Source organism: Bos taurus, chromosome 11 (genome assembly GCF_002263795.3).
Source record: "Bos taurus isolate L1 Dominette 01449 registration number 42190680 breed Hereford chromosome 11, ARS-UCD2.0, whole genome shotgun sequence".
Taxonomy (NCBI): domain Eukaryota; kingdom Metazoa; phylum Chordata; class Mammalia; order Artiodactyla; family Bovidae; genus Bos; species Bos taurus.
The window spans coordinates 104,495,501-104,517,496 of NC_037338.1; the positions used below are offsets into that span (position 1 = coordinate 104,495,501).

General features: G+C 61.6%; 1 protein-coding gene across 1 annotated transcript; it reads left to right on the forward strand.

Annotated features, from left to right (window-relative positions):
* Window positions 1-3,227: 3,227 nt before the first annotated feature.
* On the forward strand, window positions 3,228-21,025 carry DBH (dopamine beta-hydroxylase). Its single transcript, NM_180995.3, has 12 exons — window positions 3,228-3,554; window positions 5,679-5,825; window positions 7,610-7,867; window positions 8,681-8,857; window positions 9,333-9,435; window positions 12,948-13,114; window positions 15,979-16,122; window positions 16,384-16,422; window positions 16,969-17,028; window positions 17,834-17,961; window positions 18,422-18,581; window positions 20,412-21,025. Exons 1-12 carry the CDS (start codon window positions 3,237-3,239, stop codon window positions 20,541-20,543), a joined length of 1,833 nt encoding a protein of 610 aa, NP_851338.2. The 5' UTR covers window positions 3,228-3,236; the 3' UTR covers window positions 20,544-21,025.
* Window positions 21,026-21,996: the final 971 nt, after the last annotated feature.

The window sequence follows — 21,996 nt, forward strand, 5'->3', positions numbered from 1 at the left end:
TTGCGTTTCTCCCCCCAGCATCCCTTCCTCCTGACTCCAGTGGAATTTCCCTGACCTTGGCTGCCTTGAGTGCAGCCCCCTGGGCCGCGAGTGTGCTCGGGACACCAGGCAGACCCTGCTCCCGACGGGGTCCCTCCTCTCCTGAGCATTATCTCATGTCCGAGGACGGTCGCAGATCCGTGCCCATGGGCTGGTGGGGCTGAAATGAAATGAGCAGGTGAAGGGACGGCTGTGAACACGATTTCCAGCTCCAGTTAATTACTAGCATGGGCAATTCTCATTTCTGAAGTCAGCCGAACCCTTTTTATCAAACGCAACTGGAAGGTTAGCATGCCAGTCCGGCTCTGAGTGGAGACAGAGAACGTCTTCCGAATCCTGTTAAAAATAAACGCGCGGGCACAGCACTCTGCTGTGTACTGAGAGCCGCTCGGACCTCGCTTCCTCCGTCTTTGAGCAGCTGTTGCTCTCACCTGCATCCAGAGAGGAGAGGCGTCTGCCTGGGCTTCTCCCCGCAGGGCTCCTGACCCCTATCCTGGGCTCTGGCTCCCAGGCCTCACCGCTGGGTTGAAGAGGGGCAGAGGGATAAACTGCTGATATCTGCAGATGGGCGCGGGTCTAGGTGGGAAAGCCCTTCCGTGCGAAGGTCCAGCCGGGACTCTGCAGGGGTGCGGCAGGCTTGAAACCAGAGTCCCCAGCCCTGGGTATGAGTCCTTGGGGGTCCTGCTACTCCAGGTGGTCGGGGGTGGGTGGGGGGTGGTACCCAGTCTTTCTCTTGTAGCCAGAGCCACGTGGGTGGCCAGGACGCTCACCCAGAGCCAGGACTGCCGTGGAGCCTGGTCGCCCTCGCTTTGCACCTGCTGGCTTTGTCCCTGTGCCCACCGGGGGCACGGCGCCTGCCCCAGCAGCCTGTCTCACCCCCTCGCCGCAGCTGTTCCCTAGTCGGGGGAGGAGGTGGCTAGTGGATGTCCAGACAGTGGGTGTCTCAGCGATCTCAGAGGCTCCATGCCTGCCCACCCAGCACAGATGAGGGGGTTTGGGCAGAATTTTAAAGAACGAGGCAGTGCCCCGAGGGGTGGGGCCTCCGGAGCCTGCACTGTGGTCTCCCCTGGCCTGCACCCTCCTGTCTTCCATGCAGGGATCATTACCTAAAGGCCTTTGCGGTTGATCCTGTAGCCAGGCACCCCCGGGGCCACCGCATCCGTGGGAACCCCATCCTCCCAGGCTCTAACTGAGCCCCTGCCCTGCTCCAGGAAGCCCACCTGCCGCCCCAGGCTGCAGCCCTCCCTGGCTTCTGTCTCGTCACTGGAGCCAAGGGTCTGCGGCCTCCGGGGCCCAGGGGGCCGGCTCTCATGACCCGTTACCCGTCCGCATCTTTCCTCAGGCCCAGGACGCAGGCTAGTGGCGGCGTCCCGCCTGTTTGTGAGTCGGCTCGCGCGTTCCCGGATTCACTCACCCTGTGTCTCGCTCTGACGCTGTGCCGGCTCGGGGAGCGGCCCCAAGGACAGCCATGCGGTGATGGCGCTGTGAGCAGCGAGTCCTGTAGCACCCCACCCGTGTAAGTCAGGGAGGGGTCCTGGGGCCTCTCGTAGCAGCCTTCTCCTTCCGCCCTGTTTGCAGGGCGGCCCAGCCGCCGTGAGGAGAGCCCACCACCCACCAGGTCCTGGGAGGAGGGTAGCTTGCTCCAGATTTCGCCTTCAGGCAGACACAGTCACCCCTTCCTGAGGAGCAGAGCTCAGAGCAAAAGCAGGGCCAGACGCTGCAAGCTCTAGGCCGGCCTTCGTCGCTCTTTGAGGACTTGTGGATACTTGCGGGCAATATTGTGGATACTGAGGATATTGCTCAGGTTCTTGGTTTTGCCAGAGAGAGGAGCAACTGAAGAAGGAAGAAAGAAGGAAGTCAGGTTCCTGGAAGGAGGCAGCCAAGTTCAGAGCAGAATGCGGTCAGGGAGAACTTCCCAGCGGCGGTAGCACATGCCCAGCCCACTCTGCACGGAGAAGGACTGGGTGAGCTGGTCTGCAGAGAGACTGACACCTGAGCTCAATGGGCCATGAGTCCCAGTGGGTCTGTGCAAAAGCCCTGTGGTGTGTGTGGGAGAAACACTGCCATAGACTGGCTGCCCTGGGAGGCTTCGAATTCAGACTGGGTCCACTCCAGGCTAAGCAACACTGTGGGTGCTGGAGCTTCAGAGACGAGGAAGCAGGCCTGTGGCTCACACCCCTTTCTGCAGAGTCTGCGGCCTACCCCTCCGCAAGGCGTCGTCAAGAAGTCTGCTCCCCGGCAATGTGCGGTGCTGTCCGGGCTCCCCAGAAACCCACCTGCAGTCTGTCCACACCCCCCCGCCCCCACCGCCAGCATACCGCTGGGCCATCTGCCCCTGCCCCCAGCAGCACGCCCACTCCCTCGGGAGCAGCTGTGGCGCCAGCTGGAGCCTGTGGGGAGAAGAGAGCAGACAAGAGCGGCGGCAGCAGGCCCGGGGAGAGTGTCTAAACACGGGGACTATTTGGGGATCGTCTCTTATTTTTAGTTTGAAGTTGGTCCGCCCTCCAGGGCTATAGACATGGCTCCCTGGGCCTGCAGCAGTGAGGTCTCTTTTCTCACTGGCCACTTTAGAAATGGGGGTTTCCCTGGTGGTTCAGTGGTAGAGAATCCGCCTCCCACTGCAGGAGACGCGGTTCGATCCCTAGGCCGGGAAGATCCCCTGGAGAGGAAATGGCAACCCACTCCAGGATTCTTGCCTAAGAAATCTCACGGACGGAGGAGCCTGGTGGGCTTAGAGTCCATGGGGTCACAAAGGAGTCAGAAGCGACTTCACAGCTAAACCACCACCACCACCTCGGAAATGACCCCACGGAGCCTCCGTCTGCCCATCCACAAATGGGGCGGCACGGCCCCGCCTGCCAGCCGTGCGGGGACAGGCCCTGGTTGTCAGCCCGGTGCTCAGCTGGAGGGCGCCCGCAGGGAGGAGCCCTTCCCGGATGGCTCTCGGGGACCATTCAGAGAGAATGAAATCAGCCCGTCTGCTTCGATTCCCGCTGATGATGTCCATGCGTCATTAGTGCCAATTAGGAGAAACGAGGGCAGAAAAGCTTTTGGCCTGGGGGCCCAGGCTGGTGGGAGGGTTGCTGGGACAATTGAATTCCCCACCAGACAAATGTGATTACCGGTGCAGCCTGAGCCCACCTCCCCGGGGGCCCGGGACATAAATGGCCAGGTGGGGTGGCCGCGCTCGCCCAGCCATGCAGGTCCCCAGCCCCAGCGTGCGCGAGGCGGCCTCCATGTACGGCACCGCGGTGGCCGTCTTCCTGGTCATCCTCGTGGCTGCACTGCAGGGCTCGGCCCCCGCCGAGAGCCCCTTCCCCTTCCACATCCCCCTGGACCCCGAGGGGACCCTGGAGCTGTCCTGGAACATCAGCTATGCGCAGGAGACCATCTACTTCCAGCTCCTGGTGCGGGAGCTCAAGGCTGGTGTCCTGTTTGGGATGTCGGACCGAGGGGAGCTGGAGAATGCTGACTTGGTGGTGCTCTGGACTGACAGGGACGGCGCCTACTTTGGGGTGAGTCCTCCCCCACCGCAGCGCCCCTGATCCTGCCCTTCTCTGCACTCGCCCTCCCGAACCTGGCAAAGGAAGTCTTCCTCTCGCCTCTCTGGTCCCCTGTATCTGAGCATCCCTGTGTCCCAAGCTTGGGCGTCTCGGATGCCGACATGAGGTCAAGATGGGAAACAGGTGGCTTCCCTGACTGCCCGGCACGCCCAAGGAGCGCAGCCCAAGACGGGGGACACGCTCACCACATAAAGCACAGCCTCTCCACACCTCCATGTCGCCCTCAGGAAGGAGGCCCCCACGCCCCCACCTGCACAAACAGCGTGCGGAGCTCACACGCACCCAAGCGAGGGGCCCGGCCTGCGCCGCCTGGGAGCTGGTGCTTGCACACGTGGGTGACCTGCGCACCCGGCCTGGAAGGAACCATCCACACTGAGGCACACACCTCACTCCACACCCCAAATTCACCCTCAATTCTTGCTGGAAAGGGTGGAGGAGCAGGGACATTGCCCTTCGGAGGAGAGGGGCTTGCGGGGCCCTGGACAGACTGCAGAGGGTCCCCCCGGGTGGGGAGAGCCCAGCCATCCTGCCCTGAGCACCGCCCCAGCTTCCTCTACCCCCGCCTCCCTGGGGGCCAAACCCGCTCTCTCAGGGACACAAACCCAGGAGGGCTAACACGCTCCTGCAAGTCAGCAGGCACTCGATCTGTGGGCAGAGGGGCTCTTACTTCCTGAAGAGTGGGAATCCGGCCGGACTGGCTAGCCAGGCTCAGGAGGGGCCTCCCAGCCTCGTGTGCCCCATCTGCAGAGTGGGTACGATTCTGCCTCTCTACTTTCTCGGGATAAGGGGGTTCACATGAGCTGACACCCTTGGCTGATCTTTCTGGAACCCCAGGGGTGCTCCATCCAACCCCCACCACAACTCTGCAGGCAGGAAGGAGCTTTGCCCATTTTCCAGGGAGGCGGGAGCCTGGGTGAGCCTGACCACCAGCCGGATGGGATGGGGGCCACTGGCTCTGGGCCGCCCCGCCTCCCCTGCACGAGGCAGCTCAGTGGCTCTGGGTCACGGCCCAGGAAGACCGGGGCAGCACGGCTCCAAGCCGGTCCCAGAGGAGCAGCGAGCCCCGGGCCCAGCTTCCCCGGCTGCCAAGAGAGCTGGGGTGACTTTCGCATCCTCCCGCACAGGCAAGATTAATTTGCACAACAAATTCCTATGCAAACAAATGTCAGGCTTGTTTTTCCTCCTCTAGCAATATGTTCAACAAATACATTCTAGATTTCCAGCTGAAGGCTCACAGGCTAAGTTTCTGCTTCTGTTTGAACTGAGTCCTGCAGATCCCCAGCGTCCCCCGGCAGGAGCTTCGTCACGGCGCTTTTCTCCAGGGGGGAGATTTGGCAAAATCTTTCGTGGGTTTCTTTTTTTCCTCAAGGAAATGAAGAAAATGTGCTGCCGCCCTGAATGCAGGGTTTGAAAGCATTCTGAGGCCGAATAGCTCTGGCCCGCGTTGCCCCTCCCCTGCTGGTCGGGGCAGGGCCTCCCTCGCAGCCGCCTGGCCCAGGGGCTGTCTTTGGTGCCCTGGCCTGGAGCCCCTGGGTGGCTGGGCCTTAGAGCTGGGTGCCAGGAGGCAGCTGGGGATAGGGGAGGGGAGGGGCTGGCCAGAGCCACCGCCCTTGAACATCCTGGGGACCGGCAGTGGGTCTGTGTGCTCCGGGGCCTCAGTTTACCTTCTCCAGGCAAAGCTGGGACTCGAGTGAGGTGCGCAGGTGCAGGGCTTCACTCTCTCGGGGCCTTTGAGTATGGGCTGGTGCCCACACCCCACTGCCAGCGCCTCTCTCTCCCTTCATTCTCCCCTCTCCAAGGCTCTGTGTGCTGTCAGGCCGCTGTCCCCCAGACCAAGAGGGATTCTTTGTCTAGGACCCCACGTCCCCAGTCCTGGCACCTCCTGGGTAATACAGTTTCTGGGTCCCACCCAGAGGTCTGGGAACCTGCTTGGCTGACCAGCGCCGGCTGGCATTTGAGGTCACCTGTCAAGGCCAGGCACCCCAGGGCGGGGTGTGTCCAGGGGCTGTGCTGTGGGTGACCACCCGCCCCCTCGGCCCGGCCGCTTGGGCTCCAAGCCTGACCTTGTCTCTGCAGGATGCCTGGAGTGACCAGAAGGGGCAGGTCCACCTGGACTCCCAGCAGGATTACCAGCTTCTGCGGGCACAGAGGACTCCAGAAGGCCTGTACCTGCTCTTCAAGAGGCCTTTTGGCACCTGTGACCCCAACGACTACCTCATCGAGGTGGGTGGCGGCCCGCTTGCCGTGGGCGGGGTGGAGCCGTCGTAACGTCCGGGGCAGCATCCCGGGCCCCTCACCCGCAGAGAGAGGGGCTCCCAGGGGCAGCCAGGCAGGGACAAGGCAGCTTGGGAGAAGCCAGCTCTGCTCTCAGCCTCTGATGCTTTGAATAAGCAGCTCTTGGTTGACACTTAGCTGACATGTCTCTAGACGTGGGTCTCGCCCCGAAGCCTTCTAATGGAGCCCTGAGTGACCTTGCCCTGGACTTGCTCTCTCCTCTGGGCCCAGCATCTTCAGTGGAATTCTGGAGAAGACTCTCCAGGAGACTTTGGTCCTTCGACCTGGCCCTGGTTGGCCAATGGTCTTTGAGGCTCAGGGCAAGCCCCCGCCTCCACTGCGCCTCAGTTTACCTGCCTGCAAAGGGAGAAAGGGACCTACAAGTAAGGCTCAACCTGCTCCGTCCAGGAATTCACGGCCACAGCGGATCCGAGACCCTTAGGGAAAAGCAACCCGGTTTTCTCTTGAAGACAAAATCCACCTAACTTTTCAGTGCACGTTGACGCCCATGGTCTTGCGTTATCTTTGCAGCATGACAGTGACAAAGGCTGGCCTGGCGCAACGTGAGGAAACCGAGGCCAGACGGGGGAGGACGTGCCTGGGTACCCATGGCGTGGTGGGGACAGAGCTGGGGCCAGGATAAGTCCTGAAACAGACGGGTAGTGTTCTGGGGGCTCCGGAGAGCGCCAGTCCTTCCTGTCTCAGAGCAGGAAGAATCCAGCCTGGGGCAGAGGGATCGAGAAGAAGGGGTTCATGAGAACATGACGCTTGGGAGGCAAGAGAGTCCTGCACCCCGAGAACTTAGTGGGCTACAGTTTTATAGCCAAAGGAGAAGTGGGGTGGGGAGAAGACCCTCTCTGTCTTTCTTGAGTAGACATCACGCTTCCGTCGTCAGCTCCGCCTCCCGGTCGGGCAGGGGAGTTTCCCTGTCCCTACATGGTCAGGCCAGGTCCACAAAGCACCGCTTTCCTGTGTGCAGAGGGCAGGCCCTAGCTCACTGAGCTCACTGGGCAGGGCTGGGGGCCTCTTGCCACCGCTGTTTTCTTATTTGGGGGGCGCGTCTCTTGCTGCTTCTGTATGGTTTTGTTGCTTGGTTCTGTGGTTAAGCAAATGCTTCTTGAGTAATCATTAACATTCAGGGGTCTCCTGTACTTTTTCCTACTTAGAATCCGCTAATGGGATTAACTATTTAATCACCTGCTTTGTCCCTGTCACTTCCAGAAGGTCACCCGAGTCCTCAACTCTCCTGCTTGCTTACCCATGGAGGAGGCAAGGGCGGGCAGAGCACCCTCTCCCCGAACTTTGCAGGGTGTCTGATGCCCACGTGTGCTCAGCTCAGAGCTTCTAGTCTGGTGCGGGGCAACCTCCCGCCTGGAGCTCTGAGACACCTGTGCAGAGAACAGCCCTATTCCCAGGGACCTGGGGGAGACAGAGGGACCCGGGGTCCCAGATGAGCCAGCCTCGTTCACAGCGAGCCAGCAATGGTTAGTTGAACGGACACTAAGCGAATGTAGATTGAGGGCATTTAGGAAGACAAAAGGTATTAATGCGTGGGCTCTGGGCGTGGGTGGCCTTGGATTTAATCCCAGCCCAGTTCACACAGAGCCTGAAGGTTCCCGTCCTTCACAGAGATGAGAACCAAGCATGTCACTGTGGGGAGGGACCCGGCAGCCTCCCGCTCACCAGGAGCCGGGCTTGGGGCTGTGAGTGAAGAGGCCCTGTCTTGCCTGCAGGACGGCACCGTCCACCTGGTGTATGGATTCCTGGAGGAGCCGCTCCGGTCGCTGGAGTCCATCAACACATCCGGCTTGCACACGGGGCTGCAGAGGGTGCAGCTGCTGAAGCCCAGCATCCCGAAGCCGGCCCTGCCCGCGGACACGCGCACCATGGAGATCCGCGCCCCCGACGTCCTCATCCCCGGCCAGCAGACCACGTACTGGTGCTACGTGACCGAGCTCCCGGACGGCTTCCCCCGGCACCACATCGTCATGGTACGCGGGCCCCGGCGTGTCCACTCCTGGAGACCTGTCCGGGGTCCAGCCCCACGCATGCTCTGACCCCCATCGCCCTGCTCACTCCCCCTCCGCGCCCCCCAGGGCTGCTGCAGCCCGGCTTCCAGCCTGGACCAACCGATGTCTTGATTTCTGCATCTTCCCCTGGGATGGGAATGGCTGTCTATCTATCTGTCTGTCAGGCCACACTCCCCCTTGAAATAACAGCTCAGCTCAGGGCTCAGTTGCTCTGAACATGCACCTGGAGACACAAGAATGACAACAGCTGCTGGATTACTCTTTGTCTGGCTCCAGGGGAAGGGAAAGTGGTTTACCCACTCCATCGTCCCAGCACTACACACACAGCCCTACAGATCAGCATCCTTATTCCAGTCGAGGGTGTATGGCCCAGAGAGGCTGTGTGAGCCCCCAACTTACACAGCAGGAAGCAACGGGACAGACTCACAGCTGCACCTGCCCCCTAGGCTCAGGCTCAGCCTTGAGCAATCTCCGTGTCTCCAGCCCCTGCTGCTTTCACGCAAGGACTGCTGACTTCCTGTCTCCCCCAGCCAAGAAATGACTTGCCGGGGACCCCTTCCCTCTGCTTCAGCTCTCACCATGACCTTCTGGCAGATCCTGACTGGTTCCCAGGTGGTGGGTTAGCTCCCAAAACCCTGGACTCGAGGCTCCCCAGAAACCACCGGGTGCAGCCCTCCCATTTTACAGATGGGCAAGCAGAGGCCCACTCGGGAGGGGGGCTTCAGTGGGGGTGAGCGTGTGGGGGCGGGGTCTCAGCGGGTGCCCACCCCGCAGTACGAGCCCATCGTCACCGAGGGCAACGAGGCGCTGGTGCACCACATGGAGGTCTTCCAGTGCGCCGCCGAGTTCGAGACCATCCCCCACTTCAGCGGGCCCTGCGACTCCAAGATGAAGCCGCAGCGGCTCAACTTCTGCCGTCACGTGCTGGCCGCCTGGGCCCTGGGCGCCAAGGTGCGTGCCCCTCCCGCGTCTCCCCGGGGCCCCCTCTCCCCACTGCCTCTACGCCGCTGGAGTCCCATGGCTCTTTGGAGCCACAGATGCTTCCTCCAGCCCCTGTTCCTTCCCTCATGGGCATCATTCTCACTCCCCATCAAGTTCCGCTGGATTTGGAGGGGACTGGCTGTGTCCAGGGTCTTCCAGCAGCTTCTTCCAGCAGCTCAGCGGTGGGCTTGGGCGGTGGGCTTGCCTGGGGTTAAGAGCTCTCTGCACCCCCTGACCTCAAGTCTAACAGGAGCACTGTGTGGGCTGGTAACGAGCTGCCCGTCAGTGGGGGAGCGTGGTTCTAACCTGGCTGCCCCACCAACCCTCGCCCCTACCCTTGCAGCTCAGGCTCCGGCACGCGGGTGGGTTTGCCCTGGCCCCCAGGGCCTCCCCTGGCACCTGCCCATCTGTCTTCTGGGCTGAGCCTTCCCTTTGCCCTCCGCAGGCCTTTTACTACCCAGAGGAAGCAGGCCTGGCCTTCGGGGGGCCCGGCTCCTCCAGATTTCTCCGCCTGGAAGTTCACTACCACAACCCACTGGTGATAACAGGTAGGACGTCCGAGCGCGCCGCCCTTCTTACCTGCCCCCGCCTGCCCTCGGGAGCCCGTGGACTCTCTGTGTCCTGGGGGGTAGCCGGGCTGGCAGGGCTCAGCCTGCGTCCTCTCCCCCGAGTCCAGCCTGCCTGTCGCCTGACCCACTGTGGCCTGTGGCCCTCTCAGTCTCCTCTCTGCCCGTCTCCTGTGGCTGCGGTGGGCTCTTAAAGGCGCACACCCACACAGGAGGGGCGCAGCGCCTCACCCCCACCCCCACAAACACCAGCTGCTGCCGCCCTGGCACTGCCCCGGGAACCACCTGGGAAAGGCAGCTTGAGGTTTCTTGCGTGCTCATTTTGCAGATGAGGAAATTGAGGCCAGGGTAAGACACAGCTCACCCCTCCCCACAGCATTTCCTTGCTGGCACCTGCAGAGCAGACGGCTAGTATCAGGATGTGCCGACCAACGGGGACACAGACAGTGGAGAGAGGGTGTCAGCTGGAGGGGGGTGCAAACGCCGTATCTCCTGGAAGTCTAACTTCTGTGAGGCTGCTAAAACCCAGAGACGCCCCCTACCCCTGAGCACGAGGGGTGCTCCCATCTTCTTCCATTCCCAGAACAGCATGGGCCGGGACAAGGCACCTGGCTGGATAGCAGAAAGCAGGGCCCTCCGAGCCAACATCATCCCTGACCCAGAGCCCAGCCTCCGATGGCTTGACCACGAGGAGGCACAGCCCCAGACTGTCTCCAGGGGCAAGGGGCGTGCCTGGCTCAACAGGGGTGTTTCTGGCCATGGACCTCCCTCCTGCTTCTCTCGATGGAGCAAATGTGTGCCTGGAGTGTGCGTGTGACAACGGGGTTTTGTTTCCACGTGTTCTGAGTCAGGGCAGCAAACAGGTCCTGCTCGCCTGGCTCTCCTCTGAGTGGCCCTCGGCGACGGCACCTGGAAAGGCATCTGGGATTGATTGGAAATGTCTGCCCTGGGTGCTGGAGGGGTGGCCCTCGTCTGCCTCCTGCTGTTGAGTCCATGCTCAGCAGACAGAAACCCACGAGACCCTCCGCATGGGAAGCAGTGTGATCTTGTTCCCCGATCGACCACAGCAGACCTCGGGTCCAGGAAGGTGCAAAGGCTTCTCAGGAGGGAGACGCAAGCAGGGGGCCAGGAGGTATGAAAGGAGGAGTCTCGGTGGCCCGGGCGGCATGGTGGCGGCCTTGGAGGACGAGGAGCCTTTTCATGAGGGAAGCCGACACGTGCTGTGTTCCAGATGGAGGGACAGGCTGTGCCTAGACATGGAGGTGGGCAAGGCCAGCATGCTCCAGAAAACACAGGTGGTCCGGCCTGGCTGTAGCGTAGGGGCTGGGAAAGCGAGGTGGGGGCCAGAGAGCAGGACAGCTGGGCCGCTCTGCACCCGAAGGTGGGCACAGGGTCAGTCTTTAGGAGGGTGATGCCAGCTGATACTACCCCAGAAAGTGAGAGGGTTTTCCTCCCCGTTTCACCGGCGTCTTCCGCCATATATAGCCACACAGGCTTCTTCTCACTCACTTTTTTTTAAATGACACTTTTCATTTGTGTAATGAAGGGCAGAAACGGTCTGATAAGAACCTGAGCTCCAGGCTGGGCCCAGCCCGTCTCTCCCTGGTGGTGTGACCAGGCGTGGGGCACCCTCCCCCTGCCCGTGCTCACTCACTCGCTCAGCCGCTCTGGGGCTGTGAAGGCTCGGGACACAGCACTCCCAACAGGGTGCAGGCTCCGGGGGTGAGCTTGACCGGTAGCCGCCAGCGATTTCTTCCCGGCCGCATAATTAATACCTTCTGCCACCGCTAGAATTATCTGCCGCACGCACAGAGAGGACCATAAGTCAGCTTGGGCCTTAGCGTGGTATGGGATTTATGGCTCATTTAAAACCTGAAAGCAAATGGATTTTCGAAAACTCCTTAAGCATCAAGGAAGTCTGTCTCTTCCTGATTATCTGCTTGTATTTATGGATCCTTTGCCAAATATAAGGACGCTCCTGTCGCTTCGCAAAATCTGGAGATGGGTCTCTTTTCTATAAATATCAAAATTCCACAATTATTTCATTATTTAATCCCTGTCTGAATTTTAACCAATTGCATCTCCCTTTTTATTATTATCCTCTGATGTAATCAGCCCAGAGACACAGAGGCTGAGTTTGGACACTGCGGTGGTGGTGGTGGGGGGGGTGGCTGGTGCAAGGGGGCGGGAGGCAGAGGCGATGTTCTTGGTTCCACCTCAGAGCAGCTGAGCAGGGAGACAGCCCGGCCCCAAAGGCGCCGTGGGCTGCATTCCAGCTCGGCTACTTCCCAGCCCTGCAGTTCTTGAGCAGGGACTTTAGCTCAGGCTCTGTGCCTCAGTTTCCCCATCTATAACGTGGGACGATGATTCTTTGGTTCCACGGGCTCTCTGCCCGGCTCCCAGCTCTCCTGCGTATCCTGAGGGGGTGAGCCGTGTCCAGCTCCACTCCTCCCCCGTGGGATCAGACCTGAACTGCTCAGGGCCTCGCTGAGCAATTCCAGGCAGGGAGAGGGCAGGAAGGGGCCGCTAGAGGCCTGTGGGTGCCAGCATCCCCGGACCTCCGGCCATCAGCTTCACATGACCACTGGGAGGCTGCCCAGGAAGTTTTTGGACTCGCCAATTAGCTGACGGCAAGAAGAGCCGGCAGGTGTGGCTGGACTGTGATGGGCAGAAGCGATGATTCTTCTTTGGATGAGGCCTTTGACTTTGAGTCCAGAGAGGGACAGCAACTTACCGGAGATCACACAGCACACTTGAGCAAACGGAGCCCAGGACGGTGTGTGAGCCGGGGGAGCTCCAGACCTCGCCCCAGGAGCCCAGGACGGTGTGAGAGCCGGGGGAGCTCCAGACCTCGCCCCAGGAGCCCACCCTCCTTCTCAGGTTTCTCCTGGGACATCTTCCCAGGAGATGCAAGCCCTGGGTCAACCCTGCAGGACAGGAATCAACAAGGGAGCCCCAGAAGGACGTGCCTTAAATACTTCCTGCTGACCTCACCATGCAAACCCACGCTCACCTGCTCAGGGGTGGAGGCTCCTCTGTGAGACCGGCCGTGCCCTCCTCTCCGCCCAAACTGAGCGGTTCGCGCTGCGGGTGGATTCCAGCTCAGGGCCCTGTGAACTCACAGGAAGAGCATCAAGGCGCCTGCCCAGCCCTCGGAGGGACTGGCCAGCTTCCCAACCCACGGCAGGCATCTCGCCCTGCCCGGTTCAACAGCACCGTTCTGGGCTTTCGTTGCTGCCTTAGTTAAGTCTTCCCAGAGCACTTGCCTCGTTTTCGCAGAAACAATAGCTCTTTCTCTCCCTATGGGAACCGCGCGGGGTGCGTGAATTTGTCTTCCGGTAACCATGGTGTCTGCCTGGACTAAACGGGTGTGGGGACAAAGGCAGGGAGCAGCAGGCATGGGTGCCCAGCGCCTCCTGGCTGAGGGCGGCTGGGGGTCATGTGCGGGGCTGGGGGCCAGGGCCTCCGCTCACCTCCGTCCCTCCTCCCCCAAGGCCGGCGCGACTCCTCGGGCATCCGCCTGTACTACACGGCTGCGCTGCGGCGCTTCGACGCGGGCATCATGGAGCTGGGCCTGGCGTACACGCCCGTGATGGCCATCCCCCCGCAGGAGACGGCCTTCGTCCTCACCGGCTACTGCACGGACAAGTGCACCCAGCTGGTGAGTGGCCGGACCCGGGGCAGGGCCTGGCACTTCTCCTGCTGAGGCCCGAGGGTGGGCACCAAGGGCAGCAGCTGTGACCTCGCTCCCCCCCACCCTGCAGCTTCTGCAGCCTCCCCAGCCCCCTGACCCCAAGGAGCCTTCCTGCGGCTGCGTGTTCTGCATCACCCTCTCCAGCAATAACTGTGGGCCCCCATTTGGTGGTGCGGCTGGTGGTAAAGAACCCGCTGGCCACTGCAGGAAACGTAAGAGACTCGGGTTCAATCCCTGGATCAGGAAGATCCCCTGGAGGAAGGCATGGCAACCCACTCCAGTACTTTGCCTGGAGAATCCCATGGACAGAGGAGCCCGGCAGGCTACAGTCCAAAGGGTCACAATGAGTCGGACACGACTGAAGCAACTTAGCATGCACACATTCAGTCCACACCCCAGCCAGCATTGAAAATACGAGTTCAGCCACGAGTGGGCAGGCACGCGTTCACCGCGGAAAAACGCAGTTGACCCCCAAGGCCCCCTCAGCGCAGCGTCCTCTCCTCTGCCCTGGCTGCCAGTTCTGGGATCTTTTGTTTCCTTCTAGATGTTTTCCCTGCTTGTTGCTACAAGCCCGTTCACTTGCGTGCTTCAAAACAAATTGAATAGTTCGTCCGTGACTTGCCCTTTAACCGACGCGCAGCACGGATGAAGTGGGAACTTCATCACCTGAGACCAGCCAGGCGTCCAGGGCGGAGCATACGAGGGAGCACTGGTCCCCGGGGCTGCGAGGGGCAGGTGGGCACAGGTAACATCAGTCTCCTGAGCAGATGGAGGGCCTGAGCTTCCGGAGGAGTGAAAGGGGCTCCCCAGATTCTGGGTCCTCCATGCCCCCTGCCTCCCCCAGTTCTGGCCAGGGCTGACCTGTCCTCTCATCACCAGCATCCAGGCTGCCTTAACTTCCCACTGATGGGAAGAAACCCTCCAGGAAATTTATGTGCGCTCAGGAAACTTGTGCCAGGTGGATTCTGGAGGTGCAGCTGCCACGCACGGGGATGTGAGCTTTCATTGGGATGACTCTGGTAAAACGGCCCCCAGAAAGCCCACTGGGAGCTTTCCTCCCCCACAGTACTGGGGTGTGCCCAGCGCCCCAGACTTACCCACCCACTGTGTTAGTGTCTTAGCGTGTCAATCATTGGGGAGAAAAACATCCCTGCTGTTCCATTTGAATTCCCCTATTTATAGAAGTAGGCTTCCCTGGTAGCTCAGCTGGTAAAGAATCCGCCTGCAATGCAGGAGACCCTGGCTTGATTTCTGGGTCAAGAAGTTTCCCTGGAGAAGGGATAGGCTACCCACTCCAGTATTCTTGGGCTTCCCTGGTGGCTCAGACGGTAAAGAATCTGCCTGCAATGCGGGAGACCTGGGTTGGGTCCCTGAGTTGGGAAGATACGCTGGAGGAGGGAAAGGCCACCCACTACAGTATTCTTGCCTGGAGAATCCCATGGACAGAGGAGCCTGGCGGGCTACAGTCCCTGGGGTGGCAAAGAGTCAGACACGACTGAGCGACTGACCTCAGGACACATTTATAGACGCTGAGGACCTTGGCGCCGACCTCTAGGCCATTCGCCCTCCTTTTCTGTGAATACCTGCTCGTAACTTCGTCCAGTGTTTCCGGTGGGCTGTCTATCTTACTCTGGTGGTTTCTATTTGGCGGATGTTACTTCTCGGTCCGTTGTGAATGCTGTGCACACCCTCTCCCGCATGGCCCCTTCACTGTCACAGAGCCGGGTGAGGGTTTGCATATCCACCCAACAGATGAGGAGCCTGGGGCCCGCAGGGGCCACCATGCCTGCCGTGCAGAGCGAGAAGTCAGGCGCAGCCCGCTCTGCGGTGAGGTTTAGAGTGGATTTGTCCTTTGGCGGGGGGCTCCTCGAAGCCTTAGGCAAGCAAAGTGCCCTTGAGACAGAGCTGGTGGTCGTGTTGACCCTCTGACCTTGAGCACACCTCTCGCCAGCCTGGAAACGAGGGCCTGCCTGCCTCCTCTCCGCAGAGTCTCTAAGTACTTTACAGCAAAAACAAAAAGAGCTCAGTGTTCTTGTTCCCCTTCCAATAGTACGTTCTTTGGGAAAATCGCATTTCTGTGGATGCTTGTGGAAGGGCTTCTGGAAGAGTGGGGGTCTCGTCTCTGTTGGCAGACCCCCGAGGGGAACAGCTTCCGAAGTCGGAAGTCTGTCCTGGTCTAGACATCCCAGCCGAAGACAAGCCCAGAAGAAGCACCGTGTTTTCGACCATAGGCCCCAAGACAGCAATCCCCCTGCACCTGTCACACATCTGGACTCGGGACCAAGGGGGAGAGACCCGTGTCCCACCCATCGGCAGGGGCTCCCAGTTGTCACACATGTGGCCATAAGGTCGCCCAGCCCTCCATCACTGCAAGGGGGCCAGAGGGTGCCCCTAATGACCAAGGGCAGGGGCGGTGGCTGGCGGAGAGCAAGCTGGAGGCACGGAGGGGGAGTCGGGTGACTCGCAGAGGTGCAGCAACCTGTGGTCACTCGGTGACAGAGCTGCCGACCGTATGGATGGCACGGCGGTGCGAGGTCAGGGAGATGACATGTGGTGGAGAAATCACTCGACGAATGTAATCGTTTTAGGATGATTTCCATCTAAACCGCATGAGCGTCACGTCGGGGGAACGTCTGGGATGTCATCTTCTGCCCTGGGGGTGATGTGAGGGCTGGCCTGTCTCCCTGGCGCTTCCCAGCCACGGCTGGGACGGCCAGCGCCTCGCCTGACTGGGGAGGAGGAAGGGCCAGGGCCACCCAGGCGCAAGGCCGCCCGTGGGCTGGGGGCTGTGGCGGCTGCGTGCCAGGCCCTGACCCTGCCCCGTCCCGCAGGCCCTGCCCGCCTCAGGGATTCACATCTTCGCCTCTCAGCTCCACACGCACCTGACCGGCCGGAAGGTGGTCACAGTGCTGGCCAGGGACGGCCGGGAGACAGAGATCGTGAACAGGGACAACCACTACAGCCCACACTTCCAGGTGGGGACGCCCACCCCACCTGCCCCTGCCCTGCCAGGCCCGCCAGGGCGCGGCCAGGGCCCCGTTTGACCTTCTCTTCCCAACACCACCCCCCATCCCACGCTCACTTTCTAGTTCTAATGGCCTCCTGGCCGGAGGCCTCACTTAGCCATTCTGGCATCCCCCAGGTCGTGGGGTGGCAGGGTGGGGCACTGGGTCTGCAGGACTCTGAAGTCTCGCCTCGTCCTTGCCCCTCCCCACCCTCTGCTCTGCCCACCCCAGGAGATCCGCATGTTGAAGAAGGTCGTGTCTGTCCAGCCGGTGAGTGCCCGGTTCAGGGCAGGAGACTGAGGTGGGGGGAGGGCAGGAAGGATGGGGAGGGAAGAGGCCATGGAAGGCCTTCCAGAACTAGCTCTGAGACTCCCCCGGGGTTGCACAGGGGGCCCTTGGAGGGGCCAGGACCAGAGGGCACTCGGGGTCACAGGCCTCCTCCTGCCTGATCAGAGGACCACAGACCCGAGAGCTTCAGGGAGAGATAAGGGCCTGGGGCTCGCCAGTGGGTCGCTGACCATGCATCAGGGCACTCCTGGGCAGGGTGGGGGCTCACCTAAACACAGGCTGTGACACCCGACCAGCCCCATGCAGCCACCAGCTGGCCTGTGGCCCCAGTAAGAAAGGGCCAGAGAAGTCGACTGGTCATCACTCCCTGGGGACACTCCAGGGTGGTCCTCAAGTGTGGGGACCCCAGGGGCCACTGTCGAGTTCCTCGGGGGGGACCGACCACTGTGGTCACTCGTGGGTCCAGCCCAGGGCACCTGGACCCCAGGCGGGCAGGTGCTGAGGGCGTCTGTCGCCTCGGCCCTCCAGGGAGACGTGCTCATCACCTCTTGCACATACAACACGGAAGACAGGAGGCTGGCCACCGTGGTAAGTCACCCCAACGTCCCGCCCCTGCCGCAGAGCTCAGGCACCAGTCTGAGCTCTGCTGGAGCGCAGGGCGGGGGTGCCCCTCGCTCACTCATCCAGTAAAGCAGCAGCTCTCACGCTGTGGGCCCTGGGCCAGCATCAGCATCCCCTCTTCAGTTCAGTTCAGTCGTGTCCGACTCTTTGCGACCCCATGGACTGCAGCATGCCGGGCCTCCCTGTCCATTACCAACTCCCGGAGCTTACTCAAACTCATGTCCATCGAGCCGGTGATGCCATCCAACCATCTCATCCTCTGTTGTCCCCTTCTCCTCCTCCTGCCCTCAAACATCCCCTGGGTACCCAATAAACACATAAACTCATCAGTTCCTCCCCAGGCTGGGTGGTGACTCCCGGCGATGTCTGCTTTAATGAGCTACCCGGGTTATTTTGATGGCTGCCCTAGTCGGAGAGCCAAGGCCACAGACATGTGTCAGCACCGGAGCCCACGCTGGGGTGAGGCTGGGGGCGTGAGGGGGCTCCCTGCCTCCTGCGACCGGCAAAGATAGGATAAAGCCGAGGATGCGGAGGAGGCGTCGCTCCCTGAGCTGCACATGCCGGCTGACTGCTGTGCTGTCTGTCTCTCTGGCAAAGGCTGAGGACCCCAGGAGGGCAGGGCCTCTGCCCACTCAGAACACGATCTGGCCTCGTGTGATGAGTGGGTGCACGCGTGCGTGTGTGGAAGCACTGAACACCCAGAGAGGCTGAACGGCAGCGTCTGGGGTGACACTGGCGCGCCAGTGCTGACGGGGTCATCTCCACCCTGCAGGGGGGCTTCGGGATCCTGGAGGAGATGTGCGTCAACTATGTGCACTACTACCCCCAGACGCAGCTGGAGCTCTGCAAGAGCGCCGTGGACCCTGGCTTCCTGCACAAGTACTTCCGCCTCGTGAACAGGTGATGGCTCCACGGGGCATGCCCGCTGTGCCTTCCATCCTGGGCATGGCAGGGCAACCCCGGCCCCGAACACTCCCCCCAACCCCAAACCCTCCAGGCCCTGGGCGAAAGCAGGGCGCCCAGGAGCAAGGTGAGCAGGAACCTGGCGATCAGGCCCCCACCCACCTTCAGGCGCCGGTGGCAGGCATCCCCAGGCGACCCCCATTCTTGCTTCCTATCGAGTCTGGACTTGGCCCGAGAAGCCCCTCCACCCAGCCCTGGAGCAGCCGTTCCCACCTGAGCCAAGATGGCACAAGAGATGAAGCCTATTCGTCGTCAGGGCGGGAGGCAGGGCCAGGGCAGTGTGCTAGAAGGGCCGCTCTGGGGACCCCACCCCTCTTCAGGGAGGCATCACGGGTGCCTTGTTGGACTCCCCTCCGCTCCCCCAGACCCCACTCTGGACGGCTCCTTCTCTCACCAGGTTCAACAGCGAGGAAGTCTGCACCTGCCCCCAGGCGTCTGTCCCTGAGCAGTTTGCCTCCGTGCCCTGGAACTCCTTCAACCGCGAGGTGCTCAAGGCCCTGTACGGCTTCGCACCCATCTCCATGCACTGCAACAGGTCCTCGGCCGTCCGCTTCCAGGTGTGCCGCCGTGCGCACGTGTGCGTGTGTGCACATGCGTGTGTGTGGCTTGTGAGCTTCCAGGTGTGCCGCTGTGTGCGTGCATGCGCGTGCGTGTGCGTGTGCATGTGTGTGGTTTGTCCACTTCTAGGTGTGGCTGCCCGTGTGTGTGTGTCTGGGGGGGCATCCATTTCCAGGTGTGCCTGCTGTGTGCATGTGTGCATGTGTGTGCACGTGTGCGTGCGTGTGTGGCCTCCCATGTGTGTGTCCGTGCGTGCGTGTGTGCATGTGTGTGCTGCATGCGTGTGTGCGTGCGTGCGTGTGCGTGCGTGTGCACACGTGCATGTGTGTGTGTGGTTTGTCCGCTTCCAGGTGTGCTGCCGTGTGCGTGCGTGCGTACACGTGTGTGTGCGCGTGCGTGCGTGTGCGCGCGTGCGTGTGCGCGCGTGTGTGCGTGCGTGCGTGTGTGTGGTTTGTCCACTTCTAGGTGTGGCTGCCCGTGTGTGTGTGTCTGGGGGGGCAACCATTTCCAGGTGTGCCTGCTGTGTGCGTGTGTGCATGTGTGTGCACGTGTGCGTGCGTGTGTGGCCTCCCATGTATGTGTGTGTCCGTGCGTGCGTGTGTGCATGTGTGTGTGCTGCATGCATGTGTGCGTGCGTGCATGTGTGTGCGTGTGCACGCGTGCATGTGTGTGTGTGGTTTGTCCACTTCCAGGTGTGGCTGCCTGTGTGTGTGTGTGTGTGCGCGCGCATGTGCGTGTGGTTTGTCCGCTTCCAGGTGTGCTGCCGTGTGCGTGCGTACACGTGTGTGTGTGCGCGTGCGCGCGTGTGCGTACGTGCATATGCGTGGGTGTGCGCGCGTGTGTGTGGTTTGTCTGCTGCCAGGTGTGGCTGCCCATGTTGGGGGGAGGGTGCATCGGCTGGGGCCGGCTGGCTGCCCTTGGCCACACAGTCGCCCCTTCCGGACACCCAGCAGCAAGTTCTGCCCACCGCTGTGCCCCAGAACCCCTAGAGGACCCCAGTGGGTGACAGGGCTCCTCCCCCAAGGAGCTGGCAAGAAGCACTCACACAAAACAAAGACCAGGTGGTGAGAGACAGCCCAGACAGACAGCCGACCACCTACGGAGGGTGCTAACCACTGCCCCTGAAGGTGCCACCCTCTCTGGCACGCCGGCACATCACGGGACTAACCTCAGTGGTGTGAGTGGGGCATCCGCAGCCTCCCCCGGAGCCTAACAACACAGCGCTCAGGGGGTGGGGGCGGTGAGAAGTCAGGGTCTGAGGCTGCAGGCTGGGTTCCCTCCTCATCCAGGACCCACCGGGATCCAAAGGCATCTCGCTCAGCCCCTGCGAGCTCCTGGCAGGGCCCAGGGCCTGGGCTGGGGCTGAGTTAGGTGGAGAAGGCTACGCAGCCTGCAACTCTGTGAGGCAGCTTTCCTGGAAGGACTGGGAGCTGGACTAATCGCTAATTGAACATTCCCAGCCCCAAGGTGGGGGCCAACACTGGATCATCAAAGAGCAGTTTGGGGCTGACGTCTGACGTGGTTAAGTGCGGCATTTGACGCAGCCGTGTGTATGAGTCAGGGGGTGGGGAGAGCGGCTGAACACTCAGGCTGCACCCAGGCCTTCTGACCGCTTCCCTGAAGGAAGTGAGGGGTGGCCGAGCAGGCAGATGGGGTCGGCCCCGTCTCCCAGGTGAGGACCCCCACGTAGCAGTGGGCGGTTTGCTTTGGTTTGGGAGAAGGTGAGTTTAAGGGCAGGAACCCACAGGGTCACTGGGAGAAGTGCTGGGGGAGGTGGCCCCCACTTCGCCCCTCCAGCCTCCATTTACCTCCTCGTCCCTTCCTTGCAGGGCGAGTGGAATCGGCAGCCCCTGCCTGAGATCGTGTCCAGGTTGGAAGAGCCCACCCCTCACTGCCCAGCCAGCCAGGCTCAGAGCCCCGCCGGCCCCACCGTGCTGAACATCAGTGGGGGCAAAGGCTGAACGTGGGCAGTCTCCTCGCTCCCCTCACCATGCTGTCCCTGCGGGCTCACAGCAGCCCTGTGCACCCCCTACTCTGTGAAGACCCCCATGGAATAGCCCAGCACGGAGGGCTGGACCAAGCCACCACCTGAGACCAGGGTCCGGTCCAGCTTTCTCCCCCAGGGACCCCCTGCATGGCTGAGAGGGTCCCGTGACAACTTTTGCTGACCCACCGAGGCCCAGGTGGACCAGGACCCTTGCACACCCTTTGACACAGCATAAGAGCAACCCCTTTTGGAAGTCTAGAGTCCAGAGCCCCGAGAGCCCTGCCATCTCGCTGGGGCTGGGGGGTGCCCGTCTCCTGGGACACGAGCCACGACCGGACGCGGGCCAGACTCCCGGAGCTGTCCCGGCCCCGCGTCCCCAGCCCCCACGGAGGGTGATCGGTGTTGAGTGTGACGGGTGCAAGTGCTGTTGTACTTAAATGTGTCCCTGCAGACCGGCTCGTGTGTCGCAGTGGGCGTCTTCTCCGCCGATGGGGGCAGGACAAATCACTTAGCTAGTTAGAGACTCGCCTGGGAAATTGCTCCATTGGAGGGTAAACAGATATTTTCGCCTACCTAAAGGGAAAGCCTAAGAACAGCTCTCACCACCACCAAAAGGATGAGACGGCAAGGATCCAGGCCAGGATCTGGGTGCCAGCTCCCTGGGAGATGGGGTCAATGGCCCAGGTCACTTCTCTCTGCGGTGGGACAGGTGGCTGACAGAGCAAGCAAGCCCTGGAACCAGACCTGCACTAGAAGGCCAGCCCCACCTCCCCGACCCTCGGTCTTCTCATCTGTGAGACGGGGCCAGCGTCGTGCAAGTTACTGAGACGATAAGGCTCACGCCTGGGGCCAGCACCCGGTGGCAGCTAGAGCAGGGTGGCGCTGCCTGGCCAGGCCTGCCTCCTGGGTCGTTTCCACCTTCCCTCCCTCTTAGCCGGCGCTCGTTTCAGGCCAAGTTCAGCTCTTTGATAGTTGCTGCCGAGAGAGACAGATTCAGCTCTGTTCAGCCAGTTCAGCAAAACGCTGTGCAGCTTCTAGGAGAGGGTGGGTGATGGATGGGCCTCTGGGCCCCCCTTACACCCCAACAGCCATCCGCTAAATGCCACTTCTCCTCCTGCCAGCACTTCATTACAGGCCAGGCGCTGCGCACCACGTCTTGTAAATCACACTGCCCCTGCCATAAGTCAGGCCGTGACGGCTGTGAGCTGCCAGGCCTGACGGAGGCTGCAGAGCGGCCAGCCCTCCGTCATCTTTAGAGCCTCGGGGGGCAGCGGGGCGAGAGGCCCTCCCTGCAGGGCCCCGGCCTCAGGAGGGCAGCTGCGTCTCACCTAGCCGCTGGCCTTGACCGTCTGGTCCAGGAAGTCCCCTCCCTCTGAGGGGTCCCGTCAGCCCGGAGCTCTGGGGGAGGGCTTGGAGGTGACCCCCGG

Coding starts and splice junctions, on each gene's coding strand:
- DBH (NM_180995.3), top strand. CDS start 3,237: ATGCAGGTCCCCAGCCCCAGCGTGCGCGAGGCGGCCTCCATGTACGGC. Junction 17,029..17,833: donor ACAGGAGGCTGGCCACCGTG/GTAAGTCACCCC, acceptor TCCACCCTGCAG/GGGGGCTTCGGGATCCTGGA. Junction 18,582..20,411: donor CCTCGGCCGTCCGCTTCCAG/GTGTGCCGCCGT, acceptor CCTTCCTTGCAG/GGCGAGTGGAATCGGCAGCC.